General features: G+C 54.5%; 1 protein-coding gene across 1 annotated transcript; it reads left to right on the forward strand.

Annotated features, from left to right (window-relative positions):
• The first annotated feature begins 4,171 nt into the window (after positions 1–4,171).
• Positions 4,172–22,039, forward strand: PMP22 (peripheral myelin protein 22). Its single transcript, XM_059828277.1, has 5 exons — positions 4,172–4,216; positions 5,232–5,332; positions 6,516–6,606; positions 17,568–17,708; positions 21,784–22,039. Exons 2-5 carry the CDS (start codon positions 5,255–5,257, stop codon positions 21,948–21,950), a joined length of 477 nt encoding a protein of 158 aa, XP_059684260.1. The 5' UTR covers positions 4,172–4,216; positions 5,232–5,254; the 3' UTR covers positions 21,951–22,039.
• Positions 22,040–23,816: the final 1,777 nt, after the last annotated feature.

A 23,816-nucleotide genomic window follows, 5' to 3' on the forward strand; every position in this document is an offset into this window, starting at 1 on the left:
TTCTCCAGTGATTTCAGCCTGACTTTATCAGTGATGACAACTGGCTTGGAGTTGAAAGTAAAACGCTGGATGACGTCGGGTTTTGGGCATGAATGCAGAACAGGACTAAAATATTTTACAAATTCTTCTTGGTTTGGTGGAAAACAAATGTCAGGAAAAGTAAGTAAACATCTCCAAGATGTATTAGACCTCTTGGTTTAGAAGTTTGCTGAATTTAAATGTCTCCCTTCCATTTTTTTTCCTTCTTGAAATGGCTTTTCAGATAGCCATTCCACCAGTTTTATCCGAAAAGGTAAAAACCACTCTCTCAATGCATTTTGATCCAAACAGCGTTTTACACTGGAGAAAAGGCCCGTTCCTCTTCCAGCCCTGCCGTGGGGTAGCCATGCGGCTCAGTAACCCGCAGCGGCACCCCTTCCCAGGGCATGGCGCCCGCCTCCTCCCCGACCACCTGGCTGAGACCCAGCCGTGCTCGGTGCACAGCTCTGTGCGCTGGGGAAAGGGCAAGATCCTGGCAGCCCTCTGAGTCCCGCTCTCGCTGCCAACTGGGACATGCTCTCAAGGTGGAGAGCCTTCCTCCAGCACTTCAGCTGGAAATACTTATTTAGATAGTTATTTCTCTCTGTGTATGTGTATTTTTATATATATGCCTGCGCGATGTTTGGGGGAGCACTATAGGTTCTCCATAAAATGCAAGTCAAACCATATATGGCTCTCCTTCTTTCCCTAGTTGCACAGTTGTTTGAAAACAGGGTTTTTCCCCCCTGTTGTTCTGTTCCTGGCCCCATGTGAGCCACGGGCTCGCTGATGGCAGTGTAGATTTCTGCCCCTTCCCTTCTGCATTTCAAATCCTCCCTTGCTGATGGTCTTAATCACCAGGGTAAGGAACAGGAAGCGAGTCCCTAAAATTGTGATGACACAGCAAAGTCTTGGTGTTAAACAAGTTCATCCACAAGAAGATATACAGAGAAAATCTTGGGGGTTTGTGTAATTTGAAAATGCGTCTTTTAAGAGTGGTTTCAGTCACCCGGCCTGGGGAAGGGGATGATGTACATGGGCACTGGACCAATGGCGGCAGAACCCATGATGTGCTGGTTCAGGTGATGCCACAGACACAGTGAAATGAGGCTTAGACCCTGTTCAGCAAACTCCTCAGTCTGTCACTGCCTTGTCAAATTAGCGTCTGAGCCCCTTGAAGTGATAAAAAACCCACTTTCCCTCCTAACTTCTCATCATTTTATTCTAGAAATTCAAGCTGAAGCATTGCAAAAACTTTAAGTGATCCCATGGAATAGATTCAAAGTGAGAAATCCACATTTTTTTATCCAGTGTTTATACAACCCGCCAATCTTACAGTATTCCCAGCACAGCCTGTGGCAAATCTTGTTTGTACACAAAGCATTTTTCAAATTTACTGTGGCGCCTGCTTGTATGTAGGCAGTGACCACTGCTAGCCACACTCGTATGGAGGCTGAGCTGGGGAAGCCGGGCAGCTTTCGAGCCCCTTGATGGGAAGCACGGGGTGATTCCCCGGGCTGTGCCTGGTCGGGTGGTGAACAAGAGCCCAAGGGCTCTGCTGTGAACATCCTCACTTTCTCACCTCCTCTCCTCCTGGCCCAGACAGCCGCCACCCGGCACCTCCGGATGAGGAGCTTCGCCTCCAGCGCTTTCACGTGAACTCGCCGCACTCCCTAGAGCAGCGCGGTCCCCCATCGCCAGAGCCGCCGTGATAGCACGTGCTCAGCAGATGTTTCTCCAAAGCCCCACTTCATTTGGACGATGCACCTTTCCAAGAAGAGAAGTGTCTGAGGAGCTCGGGAGCAATGCGCTCTTCTCTCTGGGCTTCCTCCACAGTTTCTAATCCGCAGTTCTCAGCCAGAACAGGCTTTGTTACCCGCAGGCTACTCTTTTCCCTGATTTGAGTTTCAGATATTTCTCCCATGCTTAAAAGGCTGCTTTTGGCACTGTTTTCAGAACTGGAGCCGAGGTGGCTTTGCTCTCCCACATTCATGGAGGAGCTGGGGTGCAGTATACGACCCCCACACCTCCCGGCAGCCTTTCAGCAGGCTGCATCTCCCCGCTCTGCTTTTGGGGAACGGGTCAGATAATTTATCCAGAGACACAGCAGCCAAGATCTCAGATCTGCAAACCCGAATCAGAAGATAGTCTCTAACGGCAGGTTAGATAGCAGTCCCTGGGGACAAGACCCTTCTCGCTCTGTGTTTGCACAGCCCTGAGCGTGGTGGCTCCTTCTGCTCTGAAAGCAGCTCAGACGCTCAACCCACAGAGGCAAGACAGCCCGAAATAGCCTCATTAGTGAGGAATGTACTGATGGCGGTCCAGATGTTTTAGTCCTCTGGGGCTTGCAGTCACGGATGGCACTGGCTCTCGACGGCGCGTGCAGCAGCATCACAGGGCGCAGGGGGGTGGCAGCAGCAGAGAAATGGGTGGGTACTTTTTAGAGGGAAGGGCAAATTGCATCCTTTGAAAGCAGGCTGGACAAACCTGCAGAAGGCAGAGCCGGCGCTGCTGGAGCACAGTTTGGCTCGGCGGCATCATGGCGGAGCGTGCAGACATGTACTGAAAGAGGGGCTTGAGCACGGTGTGAGGCCGGGGGCCTCATTTCAGCTGCTGGCCCACCCCCCCACCCCCACCCCCCCCCCCCCCCCCCCCCCGCCCCAAGTGCTCTGAACTCCCACTCTCCCACTTGCTGGCTAATGCGTGCGACGGGACCACTTACATGAGGAGCCAGAGCCCGTGCTGCAGGGAACACGCCTGTGCTTGCCAGGAGGAAGGAGCCAAGCACGCTTCTCTCCCTCTTTCTCCCAAGATTTACAGTTTTGGTGGCTGGATGCCGAATTCCCTTGTCTCAGCAACAAAGTAGGACTAGTTTGGAGCTGGTGCATGGAGAGGGGAGAGGTGATGGGGAGGTAGGTGCTAGTGCTCAGGACTCCCAGGGGTGCACAGGTCTTTTGTGGGAACTATTGGGGGTGTGTGTGTGTGTGTGAGGTTTATTTCAACAGATTAGCTGGGGTTGAGGAGTGGGTGAAGGCTGCCGTACCGGAGCACAGCCACCCCTTCCACTCCAAGCACCTAAGTCTTCCAGCATTTTGGAAAATCTCATTTAGTGAAAAGTTGCTCAGTCCCTCAGCATTTGGCTTTCAAGCACTAAAAAACTCCAGCCCAAGGGCTGGAATCACATTGCTATCGCGGGAGCAAGTTGCAAAGGTGTCACTTTCCTGGACACAGCCTCACTGTGTAAGTCAGCAGTGACATTCCCCTCGACTTCAGCACAGCCAGAGGCTTATTCCCCAAATCTTGTCCCAGGGATCCCTGTCCAGGGCTACCAAAACTGCCTCCACTGGGGTGAGGGGAGCCACCTGATGCAGCAGAGCTCTCTGTCCTCTCCATGTAACCTCGTTGCTGACTATGTCCCCCTCCCCATGCATCCCTGGAGGAGGAAAGGTCCCTGCCAGCCCTCCCCGCAAGTCACTTATCTGCTTAGCAAAGCACCCAGCTGCCAGCGCCGCAGCTGCGGGACACGGGCCGGATCCTGCTCAGGGCGCACCCCGGTTTCCCACAGCCTCGCACTCCGCCGGGTGAAGGGCTCCGAGACTCGCGGGCACCCACCCACGCCCACGCGCGGCCCCTCCGGAAAGCGGAGCGGGGCAGAGCTGCCTCCCGGCAGTGCCCCCCCCCCGTCCCTCCTCCGAGGGTGCGTCCGCAGCGGGGGCTCCCCACGCCGGGGAGTCTTCTCCGGGGGTCCGTCGTGGGGAAGCAAGGTGGGAGTGGGCAGCCAGGCCGTGGGGTGTGTCCCCCCCCCCAAAAAAAAAATGTCCCCGCTGCCCGGCGGGAGCGGCTGTGCGTGCGGGGGATGGGGATGGGGATGGGGATGGGGATGGGGATGGGGATGGGGATGGGGATGGGGATGGGGATGGGGATGGGGATGGGGATGGGGATGGGGATGGGGATGGGGATGGGGATGGGGCAGTGAGTGACTCGGCTCGGGGGAGGCGGGCCGGGGCCCGGGCGCTGCCGCATTTATAGGAGGAGCGGCCGGCCGCCGCCGCAGGGCCCTCCCTGTCCCGCAGACGCAAGCGGGGCGGTGGCCCCGGTTAAAGGGGAAACTTGACAGCGCCGCCGCCCGCTCCCGCTGCCCGCGCCGCTCCGCTCCGCTGCCCGCGCCGCTCCCAGCGCCCCTCGGCTCCGCCGCGACGTGAGTACGGCCCGGCCCGCTCCGCCAGCCCGGCTGCCGAGGGGGGCGGCGGGGAACGGCGTGCGGCTGCTGGGGGGCCGCCGCGGCGCGCTCCCCCGGGGAGGGGAAGAGCCACCCCGAGGGGGAGAGGGGCCGGAGAGACCCTCCGGGGGTCCACAGGGGAGAGGGACTGGGGCAATCTCCCCCCCCGCTCCGGGGGTCCTGTAGGGAGAGGGGTCAGGGCGGCCTCTCCCTCCTTCTCCGAGGGTGCCGAGGGGAGATGGGCTGGGGGAAGCCGCCCCCGCCCCTCCCCGGGGGAGAGGGGCCAAGAGAGCTCCTGCCGAAGGTCCCGAGGGGAGATGGGCCGAGGAGACCCCCCGGAGTAGAGGGACAGAGGTAGCCCCATCGGGTGAGATGGGCCGAGTTAGACGCGCCCCCCCCACCGCCCCCTCCCCGGGGGTCGCGAGGGGAGATAGGCCGGGGAAAGCCTCCTCGGGGAGAGGGGCCGACAGAGTCACCCCCGGTGGTCCCATGGGTAGGTGGGCAGGGGACCCTCCCTCCCGGCGGAGAGGGGCCGGGGTAGCCTCTTGGGTGAGATGCGCCGAGATAGACCCCTCCCCCGGGGATGCCGAGGAGCACACTCCCCTCGGGGAGAGGGATCGGAGCCCCCCCCCCCTCGGAGGAGAGGGGCTGGGGGAGCCCCCTCGGGGAATATCCCCCGGGGATCCCCAGGGGAGGGGGGCCGGGGAAGCCCCCTCGGTGAGAGGGCTTGGGGGAGCAGGCTCGGGGAAGGGAAGGGCTCGGAGGACCCCCCCGAGGGTACCCGGGAGTGGGTCCGGGCAGAGGGCTTGGACCCCTCCGCCCTCCGTCGGCGGGGCCCGAGGGAAGGAGCCCGGGAGCCGGGCGCTGCCCGAGCATCCCCCGGAGCCGGGCGGGCTCCTGCCGTCGGCGGAGCGCCTCCTGCTGCCCTCGGGGCCGGGCTTCGCAGGCACCCCCCGTCATCCACACGCCCAGCAGCATCCCTCTCCTCCTCCAGTTCTGCCCTCTACCACCGCCAAGATGCTGCTTTTGCTGCTGGGGATCATCGTGCTCCACGTCACCGTGCTGGTGCTCCTCTTCGTCTCCACCATCGTTAGCGTAAGTACGGGCTTTCCTCCGGCACCGGGGTACCGGCGAGGCAGGGAGCGGCTGGCGGTGGGGTTTATGGCGTGACAAGACCAGAAGGTGTTATTTTTATTTCTGGTTTATTTTCCAGCCTGGCTTTTTGCAGGCAACTTTTATTTGCTGATTCTGGTCTTCTTAACAGTGGGGTTTTTGGAGCATTTTGCACAGAAAGCTCTTTCCGTACTTGTGCTGTCCGGTGTAACTGGTGGGTCACTTGGCTGCGTGCTCAGGGCATCCCCCTTAGTACAGAGAGAGTGCTGGTGAAGCCCATCTCCTCATGGTCGCCACACTGGTTCACATCATGGAGCAGCCTCAGAGCATCCAATCTACCCCCCGTGGGGGTGGCACTGCGCTCCCCTTTCGTAAAGGACCTCCACCACTAATGGGCTTCAGCCCGCAGGACCAGTACAGCCAGGCTGAGCAAAACCCCTTGAAACAGGACTGGTTTGGGCACTGGCTCCTCAGCACCGACGGTTTTGCTCTCCAGCTCTGCTCCTTTGGGGCTGTGAATTAGGCACAGCCTCTATCTCCTAACCAAGACGGGCTCCTGCTGGCGATTTTCAAGGCTTAAGCTTTGCTAGCAGTGGGAAGATTGAGGGCTGGAGGCTGTGTGGCCCGAGAGTTCCCTGCACCATTATCGGTTCAGAGCCCACTTAACACGTCATCGGCTTCGGAAGAGTTTTGACTTGGTTTTAAGGCAGCAGTTTTGTGGAGCTGGTGAGTTCCAGGCTTGCTTCACCAGATTCTTCTTTCCCTTATTTTTTTTTCTTTTTTTTTTTGGAGTGGTAATAGTAGTAGAAGATGCTACAAAAATCTTCCAAGTCGTTAGAAATCACGTGGAAGCATTCAAATAGCCCGGCCAGGCACCAGGCAAGGACGGCAGAGGGGAGGGAAGTGCACGTCCCCCGTTGGACGTGGTCCAAGTTTAAAGAGAATAAAGAGCTTCTGTTTTTCTGCCGTTGAGGCAGAAAACGGCTAAAAGCAAATATCAGTATTTACTTTCTAAACCCCTTTCTAAAGAAAAGCACGTGCCTGGGAGCGCTTGGCCGGGCACACGCGTGCCGGTACGCACTGGGGCTGCTTGGTGCCGAAGCCTTGCGGGGGGCACGCGGCTGCCTGCCACCTCCCTGCTCACGGGGTTGCGTCTCTCTTGCAGCAATGGCTGGTGAATGGCGGGCACACAGCAGACCTCTGGCAGAACTGCACCTCCGGTAGCATCTTCCACTGCCTGACATCGTCCACGAACGGTGAGTGCTCCCTGGCAATCAGGGCTGCTGCTGTCCCTCACGTTTATTCTCCTCCCTGGGCTTATCAAGTCAAGGGGGATTTGCCTTTGCAGGTTATTTGTGATTCCCTCTTGCTTTTCCCTGCACCCCCTTGATGTTGTTCCCTCCCACCCCTTCCCCTCACCTCCTCTGCTCTGTCCCCAGATGGAGGGGCAGGGCTCCACCTTGTTCCCCATGTCCTGGTGGGGAGATTGCTCCCCCCCACCCCTTATCAGGCCCTGAAATTGCAACGGGGCTTAGCACGGGCACCAGACCCACTGCCCGTTGCTCTGCCCTGCTGCCCTCGAGCTCTGGGGCAGCTCCCAGCAGCACCGTGGCAGGGTGTTCAGCACACTCAGCCACAGTGGCGGGGACCGGCTTGAGCACTTTTCGGTGGTCTCCTGTTATTAGCCCATTTTGATTGCACTCGGATGTACAAACATGGGGCAGCCCTTGGAGCGGGGTTTGCCGGCGGCCGTTGCAGTGCTGGGAGCGGAGGGGCCGTTTTTGGCATGCCTTTCTCTTGCTCCAGCTGTGAGGGTGTTTTCAAGGTGCACGTGGTGCCCCGAGGACAGCCTGTCTCCGGAGGACACCCTGTCCCATAGCTAGAAAGTTGCCCTGCTTTTCGCTGCTGTGACAGGCTGAGTTTTTGGGCGCGCTCCGCACCCTGCAGTTCGCTACCGAGCACCGTGTGTGGGATGTGCTGAGCCCTCAGGCCCTGCCTCGTCCCGCTGCCAGAACGTGCCCTGTAGCACCTACACACCGGGGTGGCTGAAGAGCCCCCTCTGGACTGAACTGGGTGGAGGCTGATGTCACGCTGGGTGACATCACCCAGCGAGCTGATTGCCATGACGCTGAGTTTCCAGGGTACCTAGTGGTACCAATAACATGAAATCTGTGCTCAGGGAGTCAGGCAAGCCTGTGCCTCAGTTTCCCCAGAAGACAGTGCTAATGCCGGTGGTGCTCCATCCAGCATTTGTTTTCAGTTAGCCTAGTTTTTGCTTTCCTGTGGAAACAGATTCTCCCAGTGTAATCCCCAGCGAAACCAGTTGTGAATCATACTGATGTCACTGGGAGCACAGTCACACTACGCCGGAAACGTGGTCCTGGCATAGGAGCAAACCAATGCCACGTGGTCTTGGCAGGCAGGGAACGGTCGCAGTGGAGAGCACTAAATGCCTTCAAAGGGTCTTGCGGTGATGGGAGGCTGTCAGAGGTTTTTGCAGATTCAGGTCACCCTCATCCCCAGCCTGCTGGGAACAAAACACTCGTGGGCACCCCACGTGGGGAGGCAGATGCTGATGCTCGCGCTCCCTCTTATCTTCCCTGCACTGAAAGCAGTGGTGTGTTCCTCTGCTTGGGCCCAGGCTCCAGTTTGGTGGGAGCGAAGCCACCGCCGCGGTCTCTGCTGACGCCTGGTGGTGTCCGGGCCGGCCGGGAAGCGGTTGGACGCCATCCCAGCCGAGGAGCCTTCTGGAGCCATGTCCTTCATCAGCAGTTGGCTGGGGCTGGCTATCTGCAGCGTAGGCAGGCTGCTTCATGGCCATTCATGCGTGCTCCAAAACTGCTGACCTTGCGCTTTGAAATAAAAGGCAGTGATTGCCCCCCGCAGTCCCAGAGCCGAGGGCTGTAAAGCCTCCCAAAATCTTTGGCTTTTCAAACCCGCACCGCTTTTTCTGGGTGTTTGCAGGATGCTGCGTGTCGGCAAGTTGTCAGTGTTGAGAGAGGCTTGTCCAAAATGCGGTTGGGATGGTTCCCTCCCCGTCTGACTGTCCTGCTGGGTGTTGTGAGTATATGTTGCCCTGTTCCCAGAAGCTGCTCAGTGAGGGGCTTCCCTCTGGATCCTTGCAGAGATGAGTTTTTATCATTAAAGGGGCTATATTCGAGATGGCCCTGCTAAAAACGCAGTCAAGCAGCTGAGTTTGGTTGATAAGGTGCACCAGTGGGCTGCTGTTTGAGTAGAGGTGCATTGTGCTCATGTCTTAAAGAGCTCTCTGGCAGCTCTTATTTATATGAAGGCTCTGCTCTGGAAAAAGGGGGTTTTGCTTGGGCAAAAGCTTCTGCCCCCTCCGCTCTGCAGCAGGGGTGTGGGAGCAGTGCTGCTGAGGACCAGTCTTCATCTGGTAGGACCCTGGATGCAGGATCCAGAGCTCACCAGTGCTGTAGGAACACAAAATCAAAAGATATTTCCTAGCCTTACGCAAGGCTTTCAAAACCTGTTTGTAAAAACAGAATAAAACCACCACGCAGTGTCCTTTCCAGTGGATCCCTGCACCCTCCCTCCCCGCTGCCCGACTCCGAGCCCCTTGGTCCCACCGCCCCTGTGCTGCCAGGGGAGCTGCAGCCCGCCATTATTCGGAGCGATAGCGGGGACATGGGGCAAGGGTGCTGTGGCAGGGCCACCTCTGAGGCTCATGCTCATCCCCTGCCAGGTCCTTGTTATGCTCCTCATACTCTCTGTGCTAGGAATATGCTTACTTTCAAAAATATGAAAGATCCTACACCAAATACCACAAACCGTTCTCATTTAAATCTCTTTCAAAACACAGGCTGTGCATGCTACGCTGGGTTGTAGAAAGCCTTAAGAATTCGTTTCTCTGTGCCTGTGCCAAGGCCGGTGCTTAACGGTTAATCGCAGAGTGCCAAGGTCTGCTCTGGGCTAAGAGCAACAAATCCTCATTCGGGAAGTTTGGTGGAACTTGGTCTGTACGTAGAGGCACTTTTTCCTCTGGCCATCGCAGTGGCTGCTGTACTGCAGTTATTTCTTCCTCTCTTTTTGAAAAGGAGTGGTACTCGCCACTCGGAATATGTGGAATTCGGTAGGGCTGAGTCTCACGTTTTCAGCAGGGGTGGGGGCTTCGGGGGCAGTTTGCTGTAGCAGAGGGTGGTGGGTTTGTTGTGCTGTGATGCTCCCCTCGGTCTCAGCACGGTGAGGATGGATGAAGCCTCCTCTCGCCCCCTGTACTGCCGCACAGGGACCCTTTTGTTTAGATGACCGTTACGTGGATGCCCAACGAGAAGTTGAACTTCCTAAAACCAGGTGCCAGCAAGATTTGCTTGCGTTTAATGCTGGGACCGGTTTGGGCCCGTGCTCCTGACCTTACAGATTATCCTGTGGGGATCGAATAAGCAGCAAAAGAACCCACGGGTTGACTGCAGGAGGACTGTCGGACCGTGGTTCCCCGGGACATTAGCAGACCACGGGCGCAGGATGGAGTTGGCCTCGGTGCAGGCTGAGCTCCCACCTCCCACATTCCTCTTGGCAGGGCTTGAACCCTGTGTATGCGAGGGCTGAGCGGTCCTGATGGGAGCGAGCGCAGGGAGGGAGGAGGAAACGCCGGGTCAGGGGCAGATACCCACTTCGTCACCTTTTACAACCGCCTGCTTGTTGCTTTGATTTCTGCCTTTGCTTGTTAGATAATGACTTTTTTTTTCAAGAGGCCAAGAACTATGGAAAAAATGTTGCAATCTGCTTCGTTTGCGCTGTCAGACATTCCTGGAAAAGACTTATCTCAAGAATTCAGTTCTGAATCCCAGAATTGTGCGTCGGCATGGCTGCGCACCAGCCCCCAGCTGTGCGATCCCACTGCAGACACGGGGCACGCGGCCGGACCTCAGCCGCTCAAGTGCTCTTAAGTAGATTCCACCCCAAATTTCCAGACAGCGATATTTTTTCCTCCAAAAATGGCCTTTTCTTTCCACAACTGACTTTTTGATGCAGGCAAGAAGATTTTTTTTTCTGCTACTTTCTACTGCTCTTCCTCTGATTTTGGTGGGAATTCTGAATGTGGGGAAGCAATGGGAACATCCGTGGAGATCCCTACATCCTTCTGTAATGTCAGGAGATGTTTTTCCTGTTGTCTTCTTACAGTTTCTCCTGTTGCTGCTCTGTGGCTTTTGCATGACTGGCTTGTTCACAGGCAGGCTGGTGGTTTTTGGCTTTTTTAAAGGGAAAAGAAAACCCCAAACCTTGGGAAATGCACAGGCTGCCAATCCGCATGATTGCTAAGTGCTGGAGGCCGTATGATGCACCTGCTAATTTGCTGATGTGATGGCCACAAGCAAAGCCCAGGTGGGGTGTCCAGAGCACAGATCTGCCCTGGACCGTCCAGGCGGGCAGGGGCAGGCACAGCCATACACCGGGGTATTGCCCTGCTCTTCTGCACACTGACTTTCCCTCTTCCAGAGCCCCTTTGCTCTGGGAGACAGGACCCTGAGCAGCGCTGCTGGTGCTTGAAATGCATTTTCTTTGCGCCGGAGAAGGCAGGAAAGATCTTTGTCCCTGGCACGAGGCAGGAGCATCTGTGCCCTGACCCATCGGCTGTTCCCAGAAGGAATTGCGCTGCTTCTTCTCCACTTTAAAATGTATAACAGAAACATCTGAACCCATTGCTTTTGCTCTGTCAGTCCACGCCCGCGGCCCGTGGCTTTGCTGCCCTTATTCTTTCAAAATCTTTCTTCCGGCAATGCTGGACTTGCATGACATAGAAAAGGTATGGAGAGATGGAGGTGCCATTTAACTTTCTGTAATCCTTTTGTGGCTGAAAACGATGTTTTAAGGCTTCATTGAAGCCTTGCTCCAAGGTAAATTATTTCTTAATGTCTAATTCCATTACTGATAGTGAGTATAAATATCTCAACAAAAAGAGATGGGGTCAAATTCCCGTCCAGCCCGCTGGAAGAACCGAGACTGCACCAACTGGATCAAGGCTTGGAGAATTGGTCACTGGTGAGGGGACACTTTGTAGAGAGGGAGGATGAGATGGAGGCAATAGTCCAGTCACTGGTGCAAATTAGAAGTTCAAAGATTTAAAGATTCGAAGATTTTAAAAATGCTTTCAGCTATTTATTGAATGCTAAAGTAAACTTCCGCCCTTACACTGTGCCATCTTGCTGAGGCTGCGGGCACTGCTCTGTTGCAGCCTTTTGCTTTGTTTCTGCTGGGCGGCTGCAAACTAGCAAGAAATTACCCATATTTAAGGATGCTGAGTCTGTTGCAATGAAGCCCTGCAGTCAACACTGGATAGCCTGGATGTGTGTTAACGCACAGCCTTTATACTTGAAGTTCTAGCCATCGGCTGGCCCCGTTCAGCTTATGGACCACACGTACAGATACCTTGATTTGGGGACATCTCTGGTCCTTCAGGGTCTTTGCAGTTTGCAGGGGAGTAGCAAAGAGCCAGCTTTTAATCCCAGCAGTTTGTGGGTCCGGGGCTTTGCCATTAACGGTAGATAACATTGGCCTAACTCAGGCAGGGTCAAACCCCTCTCTGCCAGCTTGTGGGTGACTGTAGCTTGCCCCTTAGTTTTCTAAAATAAACTGGGGGGAATTCCAGGAGAATATTTTGTATTGCGGATCAGTTTCTGCCATAACCATGTAGCCTGCGATACAAAAGGGATTTCCTCTGCTTAAAACCAGGTTTTCATTGTTGCTTGTTCTTCTTACAAAGAGCATCTGATAAGGAGAGGTAGGGAGCTAGTGCTGGTTTTTTCTCAGCTGCTCCAGAGCTCTGTGGCTCCCCTGTTTCTGCATAAGGGGGGCTTTGGGCCATGGAAGAGGAGCAAAAGGGAGGAAGAAGGCAACGTGTAGGCAAAACCAGAAGAATGGGTGGGGGAGTGCGCTGTAGAATGCAGTGCTGGAAAACCCTTAACCCAACATTTTTTTGGCCTTGATGAGACTCTTGGGGGTCCCCGTGGCCTCAGGCTGAGTGTACCCCAGCAGTGTGGCTGTGGGTCAGGGCACCACCGCCCACCATCCCTGCTCCTGGTGCCTGGGCTTGACATCAGCGGGAGTTGGTACCTAAGCCCCTTGGAGGACCTGAAATGATGTATCTACCACCTCAGCTCGCTCTCACGCACAAGCCAAAAGGAAGTCAGAGCCACCATGCTGAGGGTCTTGGAGAGGAGCCAGCTCGGGCATTGTGTAGCTGTTGGAAGGTGTTTTTCATGGTGCCAGCAGCTTTCTGCTGCCTCAGCAGCATCAGAGGTTGCCCCTGCGGGATGTGAGCTTCGACGGTCAATGGGATGGCTGCTGCAGCCTCATGGCTGAACCATAGAGATGCAGAAGACAGGCCATGCTCCGAAAACCACTCACATTTGAATGCAGCAGCTCTGGAGAGCTATAGCCTTCCTGGCCTCAGGGACTTCTTGGATGGAGCCTTGAGGAGAAAGCAAAAGGGAGGAGAGCCAAGAGGAAAAGAGGACAAGAGGAGAAAAGAGGGCTTTGAGGGTTTCATCTCCTTTTGAAGGGAGCTACAGAAGAGGACCAGGAAGTCTTGGGCAGGAATTGCAGCCCCGTGTTCATTCACTGCCTCCCTGCAGCCCTGGTGATTCCCACCTGCTCATCCCCTCGCCCTTACAAATACCCTGGGAGCTCTTTAAGATCCGTCTTTTGTGGTGGGATTTCCAGGAATACCTTGATCCAGCACCTTGTGGCCCTCTCCAGGGTGTGGACATAGGAGGATAGGAAAGGAGCAACTGTTGGGTGAAAAACCTGCTTTTCCCAGCTTGAGCATCCAGCAGACCAGAGTGTGGCCCGCGACAGTCGGACTTCATGCTGGTGGGAGGTCTGGGACCGAAGCAGAAGAAAGTTTCAATGTCTTGGAGCTATTTTTTCCCTAGGAGAGCTTAGCGGCTCTGCTGGACGTGGCTGATGAACTGTGATGCTGCTCTCCTCAACAGGAGAGATGTTCGCTTTGAGCGGTGGGGCTGTGGGTGGTGGCGGGGGGGTCGGTGCTGCTCAGGAATAGCCCTGCAGGTAGCTGAGCTTTTTTGCCTTTCTGGGTTGCTACAGTGCGTTGCCGAGGGGCAGCGGTTTGAAGTTCAGCCCCAGAAGAATGATGCAATTGAGCTAGTATTTTTGCATCTTCAGCTCACCCCTTTCCAACCCTCTTAAGGGGTGTTTGAATATCAAGGTTTAAAACCGTTGCAAGCCCTGGGGCTTGTGATGTGACCTGTCTGCTTCATAGGTGAGGATGCAAGTTGGGTTGAGGTTCTTGATCAGACCTTGAAGCCTGAGAGTCTGCTTTGGAAAAACTGCTCAGAAAATGCGTCTTTTCCCGGCAGACCTGGGTCGGTACCTTTGTGACAGCAGATGCATGTGCTGTTCTTGACCCTGCTGATATTTAGTTTGCGGCATTGAAGGAGCAGGTTTTACCATGCAGATGTGCTCATGAATTTCCCCTCCCTCTAGTTTTGTATATGTTATATGCTACAGTTACCTCCTTAGTGGATGTTTTCTTCCCGAGAAGTGGTCGCTTTTTAAGTGTACAGTGCACATGCAGTTTGCAAAGGGAAAGCTATACGTGCAAAATGTTACCATCGGTGCAGGTCACAGCACAGAGGTGTTTTTAATGCATAGCACTAATTCAGTCATGTCTTACAGCGAGTGTACAAGCTGATTGCTCAAATAAGTTTCTTTTCAGTACGCACTTTATTCTTTCTCCTTGGCTGGGTCAAAAGAGGATAGGGTGTCTACGACAGAGCAGTGGATCAAACCCTGGGGAGGCACTGCCTGTCCTTTGAGGCCCTCTGCTCCTGGCCAAGGGTGTGTTTCTGCCTGCCCCGTCCATCCTGCTCAGCTGCAGCCCTTGTCCGAGTATAAAACCTCCCTGCAAGCAGGGCTGGGGCTTTGCTGGAAGTGGCTGCGTTAGCTACTGTCTTTCTGGGGGGCTTCAGCTGCAATTTCTGCTCTAGGTTTCAATTTCTGCTCGAAGTTTCAATTTCTGCTGTGAGTTTCTTTCATGTTAGACTTCAGGGCAGTGAAATGTGGTCTTCAGCATCCCGGGGGTGAAGTCTTTTCCCTGCTGTTGTAAGTGGTGGCGTGAGCACATCAGGGCTTGCAGAGCTTAGGGAAATTTTCAAATTTGTTTTGTAAAAACTTCTTACTTCATTTGTGACTGCCTGAAAGGGCTCTAAAAACGCTCCCAATGGGTCCTCTCCGGAAGCGGCGTGCAGGGTGTTATCTGTCCTTTCCACTCTGTTTCCTTTTCTTCCTCCTCCTGAAGAACAAAGATATAAACACGGAGCTGAAGAGATGCAGGAGACAAATGGAATAACCGACTCGCTGCCCAGGGGAAACCACAAATAACAGTCTGGGAGTAAACAGTGCTGACAGCCCCACATCACAACTCACGGGGCCCAGGCCTCCCTGTAGAAAACTCGCTTTATTTTTAAAAGCCTATAGGTAGGACAGACCACTAATAGCAAAGGAGTTAAAAGCGTATGGAGTTGAGGAGGTGGCAATCCTACCTGCAGTTGTAGTGGTGTTTTCAAGTGAATTAAAGGCAATTAGCTAGCCTAACACAGCTGAAGTCTGGGAGCAGCTGGGCTTGGATTTAAGGGGAGTATAGCAGCTTGCACTTGTGGGTCTCCGAGTCACGAGCTGGGGATCCTTCCCCTCATTTTCACAAAGAAGACCAATAAAGTCAGCAAAGGGCTGGATGTGACCAGGCCCAGAGCTCCGGTCTGTGGGATCATCTCTTGATTTCCCCGCTCACAAGCTTGTACGACTGCTGCTCTCCGGCTGCAGCAGAGCAGCACGGCTGGCTGCCGAAACCCCTCTGGTCACGGTGGGTTTCCCCCCTCCCTCAGTGTCTGCCTTTATAGTCCTCTGACACGGCTCTTTATTACAATGGGATTTTGAAAAGCCCGTATAAACCATTTGCATTCAGAACCAAAAAAGAGGCACGGGGAGGCGGATGCAATTAAAAGGGCAGCTCGGCTCAGCTTTCCGTCTAGACAGCCTTCTCCCAAAATAACCGGCAGTTGGAGCGTCCACCTCCGAGCAGAAAGGGCTCCTCTCCGGCCCGGATCCTCTGGCCTTTGAAATCACAAAAGACTTGGCTTCCTGGGTCCTGGACCAAACCGCAGGGCTTGGGGCCGGGCAGGCTTTGGCTCAGCCAGTGCACGGAGCTGGACCCAGCTTTAGGGCTTGGGGAAGGGTGAGACGAGAGCTCAACTTCCCAGACCTGGGATGGGAGCCCTTTCTGTGCTGAAGCATGGAAGGAGATTGCAGTTCAGCAGCTGGACACCCTCTAACCATACTTCTCTGACCCCATCTGAGCAATGATTTCTCTGACCCCATCTGAGCAATGGTTTATGACTTGATTTTTAGCAGCGCTTCAGCTCCTTCATCCCCTCCGTTGCCCCCTGGTTTAGCATGGCCGGGGCTGGAGCTGAAGGGCCAGCTGTGGTGGAGGCAGGGGGTATCCCCGCCTGGCCAGCTGAGATAGATGAAATATATGGGACATCTTGTGTGCACATCAGTGTGAAAGCCACACTGGGACTTCCTGGAAGTGACAGCAGTGATAGCTGCTCCTTCCTAAGGAACGGCAGCAACTGGTGCACGTGGGTGTAAACCTGGTGGCATTGAAACGAGTGAAGCGCAGCAGCTCTTCAGCAAGGTCCATTAATGCACAGAGTAGTCTGGCGTGGGAAGCGTGAAAAGGAGAAGGAAAAAGCTGTCTGCAGTGAGCGGAGGCCGCTCTGGGTGGTTTCAGCCTGCTTTGGTGAGCAGGGCCTGAATTTGCTCCATTGCATGAATGTCTGGAGGCAAGATACAAAGACAAGAGGCAGAATTGATGGTCCGAAGTCAAACACACCAGACGTTACTAAATTGCACAGGATGTTCCCCGCAGGCATGGATTTGCTGGAAGGGCTCAGGCGTGGATCATCATTGCCGTCCCTGTTGAAGGCTGTACCTCACTCTCTGGTTCAAATTCTGCTCTCATGTCCATGAGTGCAGCTTGTGAGGATTTGGTGGGGAAGCGTGATCGCTTCTCTGGGAGCAGACGCTGCTCTGGGCAGTCCCAAATGGCCTCATTTGCTGCACCAAGTATTGAAGGTTGCTAAGCTGAAGTGTAGCTTTATTTGGAAGTTTTGCTGTGTTTCAGCTATTTGCTGCAGAAAGCCCTTTCTTGCAGCGTGCAGCTGGGGGAGCGAAGCTGGTGGGAGTAAAACTGTGGCCGGAACATGGGACTGGGACTGAGACTTCAGCACTGCTTAATTCTCCCCTGTCTGAGGATCCAGCCCAAAGCATGATTTTTCTGCCTTTCACTGGGTGATTTGTGCCTCCATTTATCTGTACCAAGTCCTGCCTGGCTTTTGTGGTGAATTAATTGATGTTGCATCCTCAAAGATCTCTCAAGGAAGGCTGCAAATACTCATTTTGATCTCAAACGTTATAAGGAAAGGGAAAGGCAGAGGTATTTCTGAGCATGGCCCTGTCCCGGTGCTGTGAGGCACTGCCTCTTTTTGTCAAGCTGCAGCAGCTCATGGGATGGAGCGGCATTTTCCTTGTTTATTTATATTTTTTTTAATGCGGGGAGTTACACACCCACGAAGCCTGGAAATAGCCGGGCAGTGACTCACGCAGGGGCTGGTTTAACTGGTCTGCTCTGGGAGCCAGCTGCGTTTGGCAGCTGGGGAAGGCTCTTTCCAAAAGGTTTGACTCCACAAGGGCAGAGGGTGTTTTCACTCGCTGTGTATTTATTTTACCTCCGAGCTTGGCCAGCTCGGCGTCTCACGGCTTGTTGCACATGGCTTTTGCGTTCTAGTACAGCTGAACTCCCGGGGCCTGATGTGAAGCTTGGGGAGAGGCTTTGTCTGGATTTCTGCAGGCTTCACATCGGGGTTAATATCTGTGCTCGTATTTTATTATAAATGCTCCCTGAGAAAGCGCGTGGCCCTCCAATTCATTTTACCCCAGCACGCTGGTCCATGAACATGTCATCCTAAATCCCAGGCAGCATCGTGCCCGTGCTGAGGACCTCACCAGCTGGTGCAGCACTGGATGTGGCCACATCCCCAAGCTGTTAAGAAACGTAATGGGAACCAGGGGTGGGGTGTTGGCACGGGGGGTGATGCCAAGGCCACGGGCTGTGGTGGGGGCTCGCTTTCTGTGGTGCCCACACTGACGTTTCCGTCTGTCTTTCTTTCCCCAGAATGGCTGCAGTCTGTCCAAGCAATGATGATCCTCTCCATCATCTTCAGCGTCTTGTCTCTGTTCCTGTTCTTTTGCCAGCTGTTCACGCTCACCAAGGGTGGGCGGTTTTACGTTACTGGAATCTTCCAAATCCTTGCTGGTAAGTGGGGCTGATCGATGGGGCTGTCACCGGTGGGGAAGGGGCTTTCAAGCAGAGGAGAGGGTAATAGTGGAAAGGAGCGTGCTCTTGGGTACTGAAGCAGGAGGGCCACCGAACTGGCTCCTGCATGGCTCAATGAAGGGAAAGGGGGACGAATAATTTGGGTCTGTTAAGGTCTCGCACGCCCCGGGATGGGGTCTGGCTGTCAGGGCACATTGTGCATCCAGGTTCTTCTGCCCTTGCATCATGGAGGGTTCAAGAGGATTGCTGCCCTGGCCGGAGAGGTTTCGGAGGGGCAGGGTGCCTGACCTGCCGAGCCGCAGGCAGAGCTGTGCCGGCGGTCCCGGGTGGTGGGGCAGGCAGGGCGCGGGGGCTGGCGGACCAAGGGCGAGTCGCCCTGCAGCTCTGCCTGCTCTTCCCACGGCTTGGGGTGGGGTGCTGAGGGTGCAGGGTGGCTGCGCTGGCTCTGGGACCCACCTTCGCGGGCTGGGCGAGGTTTCCACAACTGCTGGCGGGGTGGGGGAAGTAGTGACGATCCTCTTTTGGCAAAAGAGGATCCGATGATTATTTATAAACTTGCCATAAGGGGGCCTGGTGCTTTCCACATCAGCAGAGAGCTGCTGGAGCGTGCAGGGTGAGCCAGCTGACTTTGAACTGTCAGCTACTATTTTTAACTCTTAAAGAACTCAGCGCTGGAAATGAGCCACGGTTCATGTCCTGCGTTGCAGTTCTTCAAATATACATGCTGTAAAGCCGCTGGCTCTGGTTATGTTTCCACGTATGAAACCAGTGGAGAGGCTTTTCAAGCATTCAGACTAGAAAAATGAAATTGTGCAACAAGGTTCTGGCTAAATTATGACAGACTGTCTGGGAAGGAGCCTAATCATTTGCTAGAGCTTTAGATGTTAAACTAAAAGCCACCCTAAGTCCTGCCACTATATCAGTGGAAAAACTCATCCACTGAATCTGGACAAAGTTTCTGAGCGTCTTCTAAGCGACTGGCCTTCACAAACCCTGGAAAAGTTTAGAGCTCACCTATATTAGCAAGTGTGGCATGAAATCTGTTATATCTGCTTGGCCATAAAGCAGGTGACGAGTTCAGATCAGTTCATTGTCTCTGGAAAGATAGATGTGTAGAAACCCATTACAGCCATGGAGACAAGGAGGGGAAATGGGCATTAATAATGCAATTATCTGCCTGAGAGCTTGTCTAACAGATTTGGAAGCAGAAGGCTTCTCTCTCCTGAGTGATTGCTGGTGAATCTCATTCTCAGGGGAAGAGAAAATGGGATTGCAACCCCCCCTGTCCATGCTGTGCTGGGTGTCCTAAGCGGATGCAGGGTCATGCCATAGACCTACTGTCTCTTTCCTTGTTGGGCCTGAGGCACGGGTCAAATCCATCCCCAGCCACTATGAAGGACACGAAAAGCGTGACCTGATCCCCATGAAGCTTCCCCATGGCCTGGGGGACCCGTAGGCAGAGGTCTGAGTACAGATGGACCACGCAGAGGTGGGCACTGGTGGCCGTCCTTGCTCTTCTCGCTGGCCAGGGCTGGAGGAGGGGCTCAGGGCAGCTGTCGTCTTTGTGACCCTAAATTTCAGGGTTGTGGGTAGGAAACAGGACATGGCTGTGCCAGTGCTGCCAGGAGATCCCTCCTGGAGGTACGGACGGCTCTGGTCAAAGGAGCTGAACCTGATGTGGTCTCCTTGCAGCTTGCTGTGGAAGACCACCGCTGTCTAAAGCCAACGGAGGAAATTCCTGTGGTCTTCAGGTTTTGCAGGTGTTCTTCACGCCTTGCAAAGCCCTGGCACCACAGAGCCCTGGTGCAGGTCTGCCAGGGACGGGGTCTTGCCTGCTTGAGTGCTTTGTTCTCAGCTCCAGCAGAGCTGGAGAGGACCTCCCTCCTTCTGGGAGGGGATGAGAAGGCTCTTCCTGAAGCCCTCCATCACCCCGCACCTCCTCCTGGGGGGATGCAGCTTGGCAAAGCTGAGGGTCTCCAGTTTTGGAGCCTGACCAACAGCAATACCGGACCTGAACCAGCGGGTGCCAGGGGCAGGACCGCTGGGTGCTGCTGGGTGGCAGAGCCCGGCGGCGGTGCCCTGAGAGCCGGGGAGGAGGGCAGGGAGCGGTCTCCGCTAGGACTTCAGCTGTGGCTCAGGGAATGGGGGAGTGGAGGTAAGGGCAAGAGGAGATACACGAGGTCAGTTGGGTTTGTTGTGCAGCGGCAGGGCAGGATGCGTCCCCAGCACTTCTTCACACTGCTTAGAAACGTGCCCCGAAGTCTAGCTGAATTTGCCCTGATGGGATTTCAGCTGTCACAAAGGCATCAAAAAGCCCTCAACAGCTCCCCTCCATCCTTGGTGGGTCCCTCACATCCACGGGTAGCTTCTCGTAGCTGTGTAAGCCCAGCATGGGAGAGACGTTGGTGTGGGCCTCTCAGGGTTTGACCCAACTTTTCCAACGCTCTCTCCAGCCTCAGCATCACTTTTATCCCTTTTCTCTCATCCCTCCCACCCTAGAGCTGCTGTCCCCGAGGGATGGAGAGGGCAGTCTCAGCCTCGAGGGCTGTGCTTTCTACATGTCCCACAGCTTCTTGCAAAAACCTGCGGTGGAGAGCTGACCTCGAGCATGCACCAGCACCCAGCCTGGTTCATCTGTGGGGCTGGGGCAGCACGCACAAACCTGCAGGAACAGATTTTAGGTAGCATTTGCCCTCCCGGCCTGTCAAAGCAATACTAGAGTGTGTTCTTAAAATCGGGCTCTAAAGCGGTGATGCATTATTGCTTGCATCGGTGCAAGGAGCTGAATGCAGCAGTCCTTCACTTCCCGAGCATGTTCTCCAGGCCAAAAGCAGTGCAGATGCTGCAGAAGTGCAGTCGTAACCATCGCCTCCATTTTGCCAAATTCCTCATGCAGACAATTGCCGTTGTATTTTCTGCTGTCTGTAGGTTACCGGCGTGGCCGCACGCCTTTTCTCTGTCCCACCAGCATCGGCAGACAATGGTTGTGCTCTCTTTGCATGGGCTGGGGCAGTGGGAGTTGGCTCTCGTGCTTAGAGAATGGAAACTGCAGCAGCGGCGCGTTAATGAAACGTATTCCCACTTCTGCACTTTCCCAGAACAAAGGAGCAGTGTCAAGTGGAATTACAGCTCAAATATCACGGTGGTTAAATGTAGGTGGTCCCGAGGTCCGTGCAGGGGATTTGGAACTCGGGTCTGACGACAGCCCCACGACTGTATAATAGAACTGACTGAAAGAGCTTGTTTTCGGGCAGAAATAGAGGTGGCTTTGTGTTAGCTCTGGGCAGTCCCCAATGCTGATGGGTTGTTTTTGCAACAAAGCTTAAACGCTGCCTACCGGAGCTGGGCCCGGCCGGACAGCCCTCGGGGACCTGCACTGGCCCCTGGCTGGCGAGGGTGGATGCTGGGAGCTGGGGAAGAGGGACGAGCCACGGGCGCAGCGGGGCTTGCAGGGAGCAGGGTTTGCGGCTGAGCTCCTCGTGCAGCCCCAGAGGAGGACGGGGGGGGGTCACAGAGCACAGACCCTGCCCAGCCAGAGCGTTCTTGGCCCCCAGCTGTGTTTGCCTGGGCAGGTGATAAACTTTCATGCTTTTAAAAAAACCAGGGTTTGCATCTGACCTCTTGCAGCAGCTCTGGTAGAGTCTCAGGCTATAGTCTGGGTTTTAAACAAGCCACCCAGGGGAGTGGGGCTGGTCTGGAGAAGCCGCCCGGAGCTGGAGGCTGCCCGATGCTTGTCTGAGGGATGGGTGAGCCCAGGCGATGCTCCGGCTTTGCTTGCTCCAGTGGCTCTGGCTTTGCCCGCTCCAGGGGCTCCTGCTTTACTTGCTGAGCCTGGCAGAGATATCCCCACTCACCTGCAGCCAGGGCAGACTTCACAGCGTCATGTCCCCCAAATCATACCAAATTTTCTAGGAGACAGGATACAAGGGGGCGATAATAAAAACAGTTTCCCATGCTGGCGTTGGCTGTTACCCTCTCCGGCCCTGGGTTTCCAGCAGGGAACTGCTCCGTGCATGGCATCGCTAACCCCTTCCTATGTGTGCTTCCCTGGCAGGGCTCTGCGTGATGAGCGGCGCGGCCATCTTCACAGTGAGGCACACGGACTGGCACCAAGCCTCGGAAAACACCTCCTACGGCTTCGCCTATATCCTGGCGTGGCTGGCCTTCCCCCTGGCCCTCGCCAGCGGCATTGTCTACGTCATCCTACGGAAGCGCGAGTGATGCCGCGGGAGGCGGCGTGGCGTGACAAGGGCACTCATGACGTCCACGGAGGAGACGGAGGCGGGGGAAAATAGACGAGAAAACGGAAAAGAAAATTAACCAAAAAAAAAAAAAAGAAAAAAAGAAAAAAAAAAAGAAAAGGAATAAACCCTCCCACCAAAACCAAAACCAAACCCAACCGACCCCAAAAGGAAACACTCAAAGGGTTACTTGTTAATTGAAGATGTATATAGTATCTATGGTTTAAAAAACCTATTTATAACACTTTTTACATATATGTACATAGTATTGTTTGCTTTTGTTGACCATACGCTATGTTTTAAAGCCTAAAGCAAGTGCCTAAGGAACTATTACTCCTAACAGCGTAACATGAGCGCAGTGATTTTTCTCTCATGCAAAATCCTCTTTGACCTGAACTCTCCTTCCCCATCCCAGCCCATATCAAACCATGAGAAAACCCCAGCTCTGACTGGTTTTAGGCTGGCGTAAATTGGAGTTACGCCTGTTTACGCCAGCCGGAGGGTTGGTCCCCACTCTTGCCACATGCTGTGATCCTGGTAACTGAAGTGCACGTCCAGATCTGACGGGAGACGCTTCCGAAAGGTTTGAAGGATTTCGGAGCAAAGGCTTTGATTGCCCCAAGTGCCTAAATGACTTATGTGCCTAAGTCCCATTGCCTTGCCACCACACCCGCTGGGAATTTGGGCTTTTAAATCACTTAGGTTGAATTGCAATCCAGCACGGGCTGTCCTCCTTCGCCCGCGCGGGCTCAGCGGTGCCCCCGGCGCCTGTGCCGGTGGGGCTGGGGTGTGTGCCGAGCCATGCCGAGCCGAGCCGAGCCGCCGGGGCACTGATGCTCCCGACCGTGAAACATGCTTTATCCTTGCCGTGGAGCTAAACTACCGATGAGAAAGAAGCAAACCCAATATATCTATGAAATCGAATACCAGATATATGAAATGGTGCTATCTATTTACCATTCCTTATATTGCTAGTCATTTAACCTTATTCACTGGAAATTCAGTTAACAATCTTGAGGTAAACAACAAAGCTAGAAATGAGAAATAATTCTGTGTAATATAAATGAGCTATAACTGCTTTTGTACTTAGAGTTGCTCTTACTATTATTTTTAATAAAGCATTTATAACTGAGGTTCCTTTTTTCCCCCCCTGTGGTCAAGAGGAACAGAAACAGCTCTGGGTGGAGCCCTGTCGGTCTTCGCCACCGGAGCGAGATGCCTGTCCTCTGTGCGTCAGCGATGTGTCTGGCCGTGAATTGAACGGGCACCTGCGCAGACCCCAGGTTGCCTTCTGAGGACTCCAGGCACTGTGTCGCTGTTGTAGTTTTTGTTTCATTTTGGGGTTTTTTTTTTGGTTCTTTTTTTTTTTTTTTTGCTTTGCTTTTCTGATTTTATACCGACTGTGTGGACTAAGCAGCAATGAAATAAAAGTCAGAATAACTCAGTTGCTTCTGCTTTTTGGCGTTTTTGCAGTTTAGAGCCGGGCTGCACTCCACCAGTCTGCTTGCACGGCCATTCCATGGAAGGTCTCGGTGATGCCGTGTAGCAGATTTGTGGGTTAATTCATGCCACTGAGAGAGGCTCTGAGCTTGCTGGGCTGTCTGCATGGCAGACGTACCTGTGCCGGAGGGGTAAGACCGTGCTGGAGTTAGTGCCGGGGCCAGGAACGGAGGTCATGGCCCCGTGCTGTAGTGCTGGTGCCCGCTCATCTTTCCACCTCTGTCCTAAGATGCTCCCATGATGTGACCACCAACTCCCCAAAGAGAGCAGCCGGACAGCAGCTGGCAGGACCACACTGATCCCCTCCCAGTCTCCTGGACAGGGATGGTTCAGGTCAGCATCAGCT

Source organism: Gavia stellata, chromosome 22 (genome assembly GCF_030936135.1).
Source record: "Gavia stellata isolate bGavSte3 chromosome 22, bGavSte3.hap2, whole genome shotgun sequence".
Taxonomy (NCBI): domain Eukaryota; kingdom Metazoa; phylum Chordata; class Aves; order Gaviiformes; family Gaviidae; genus Gavia; species Gavia stellata.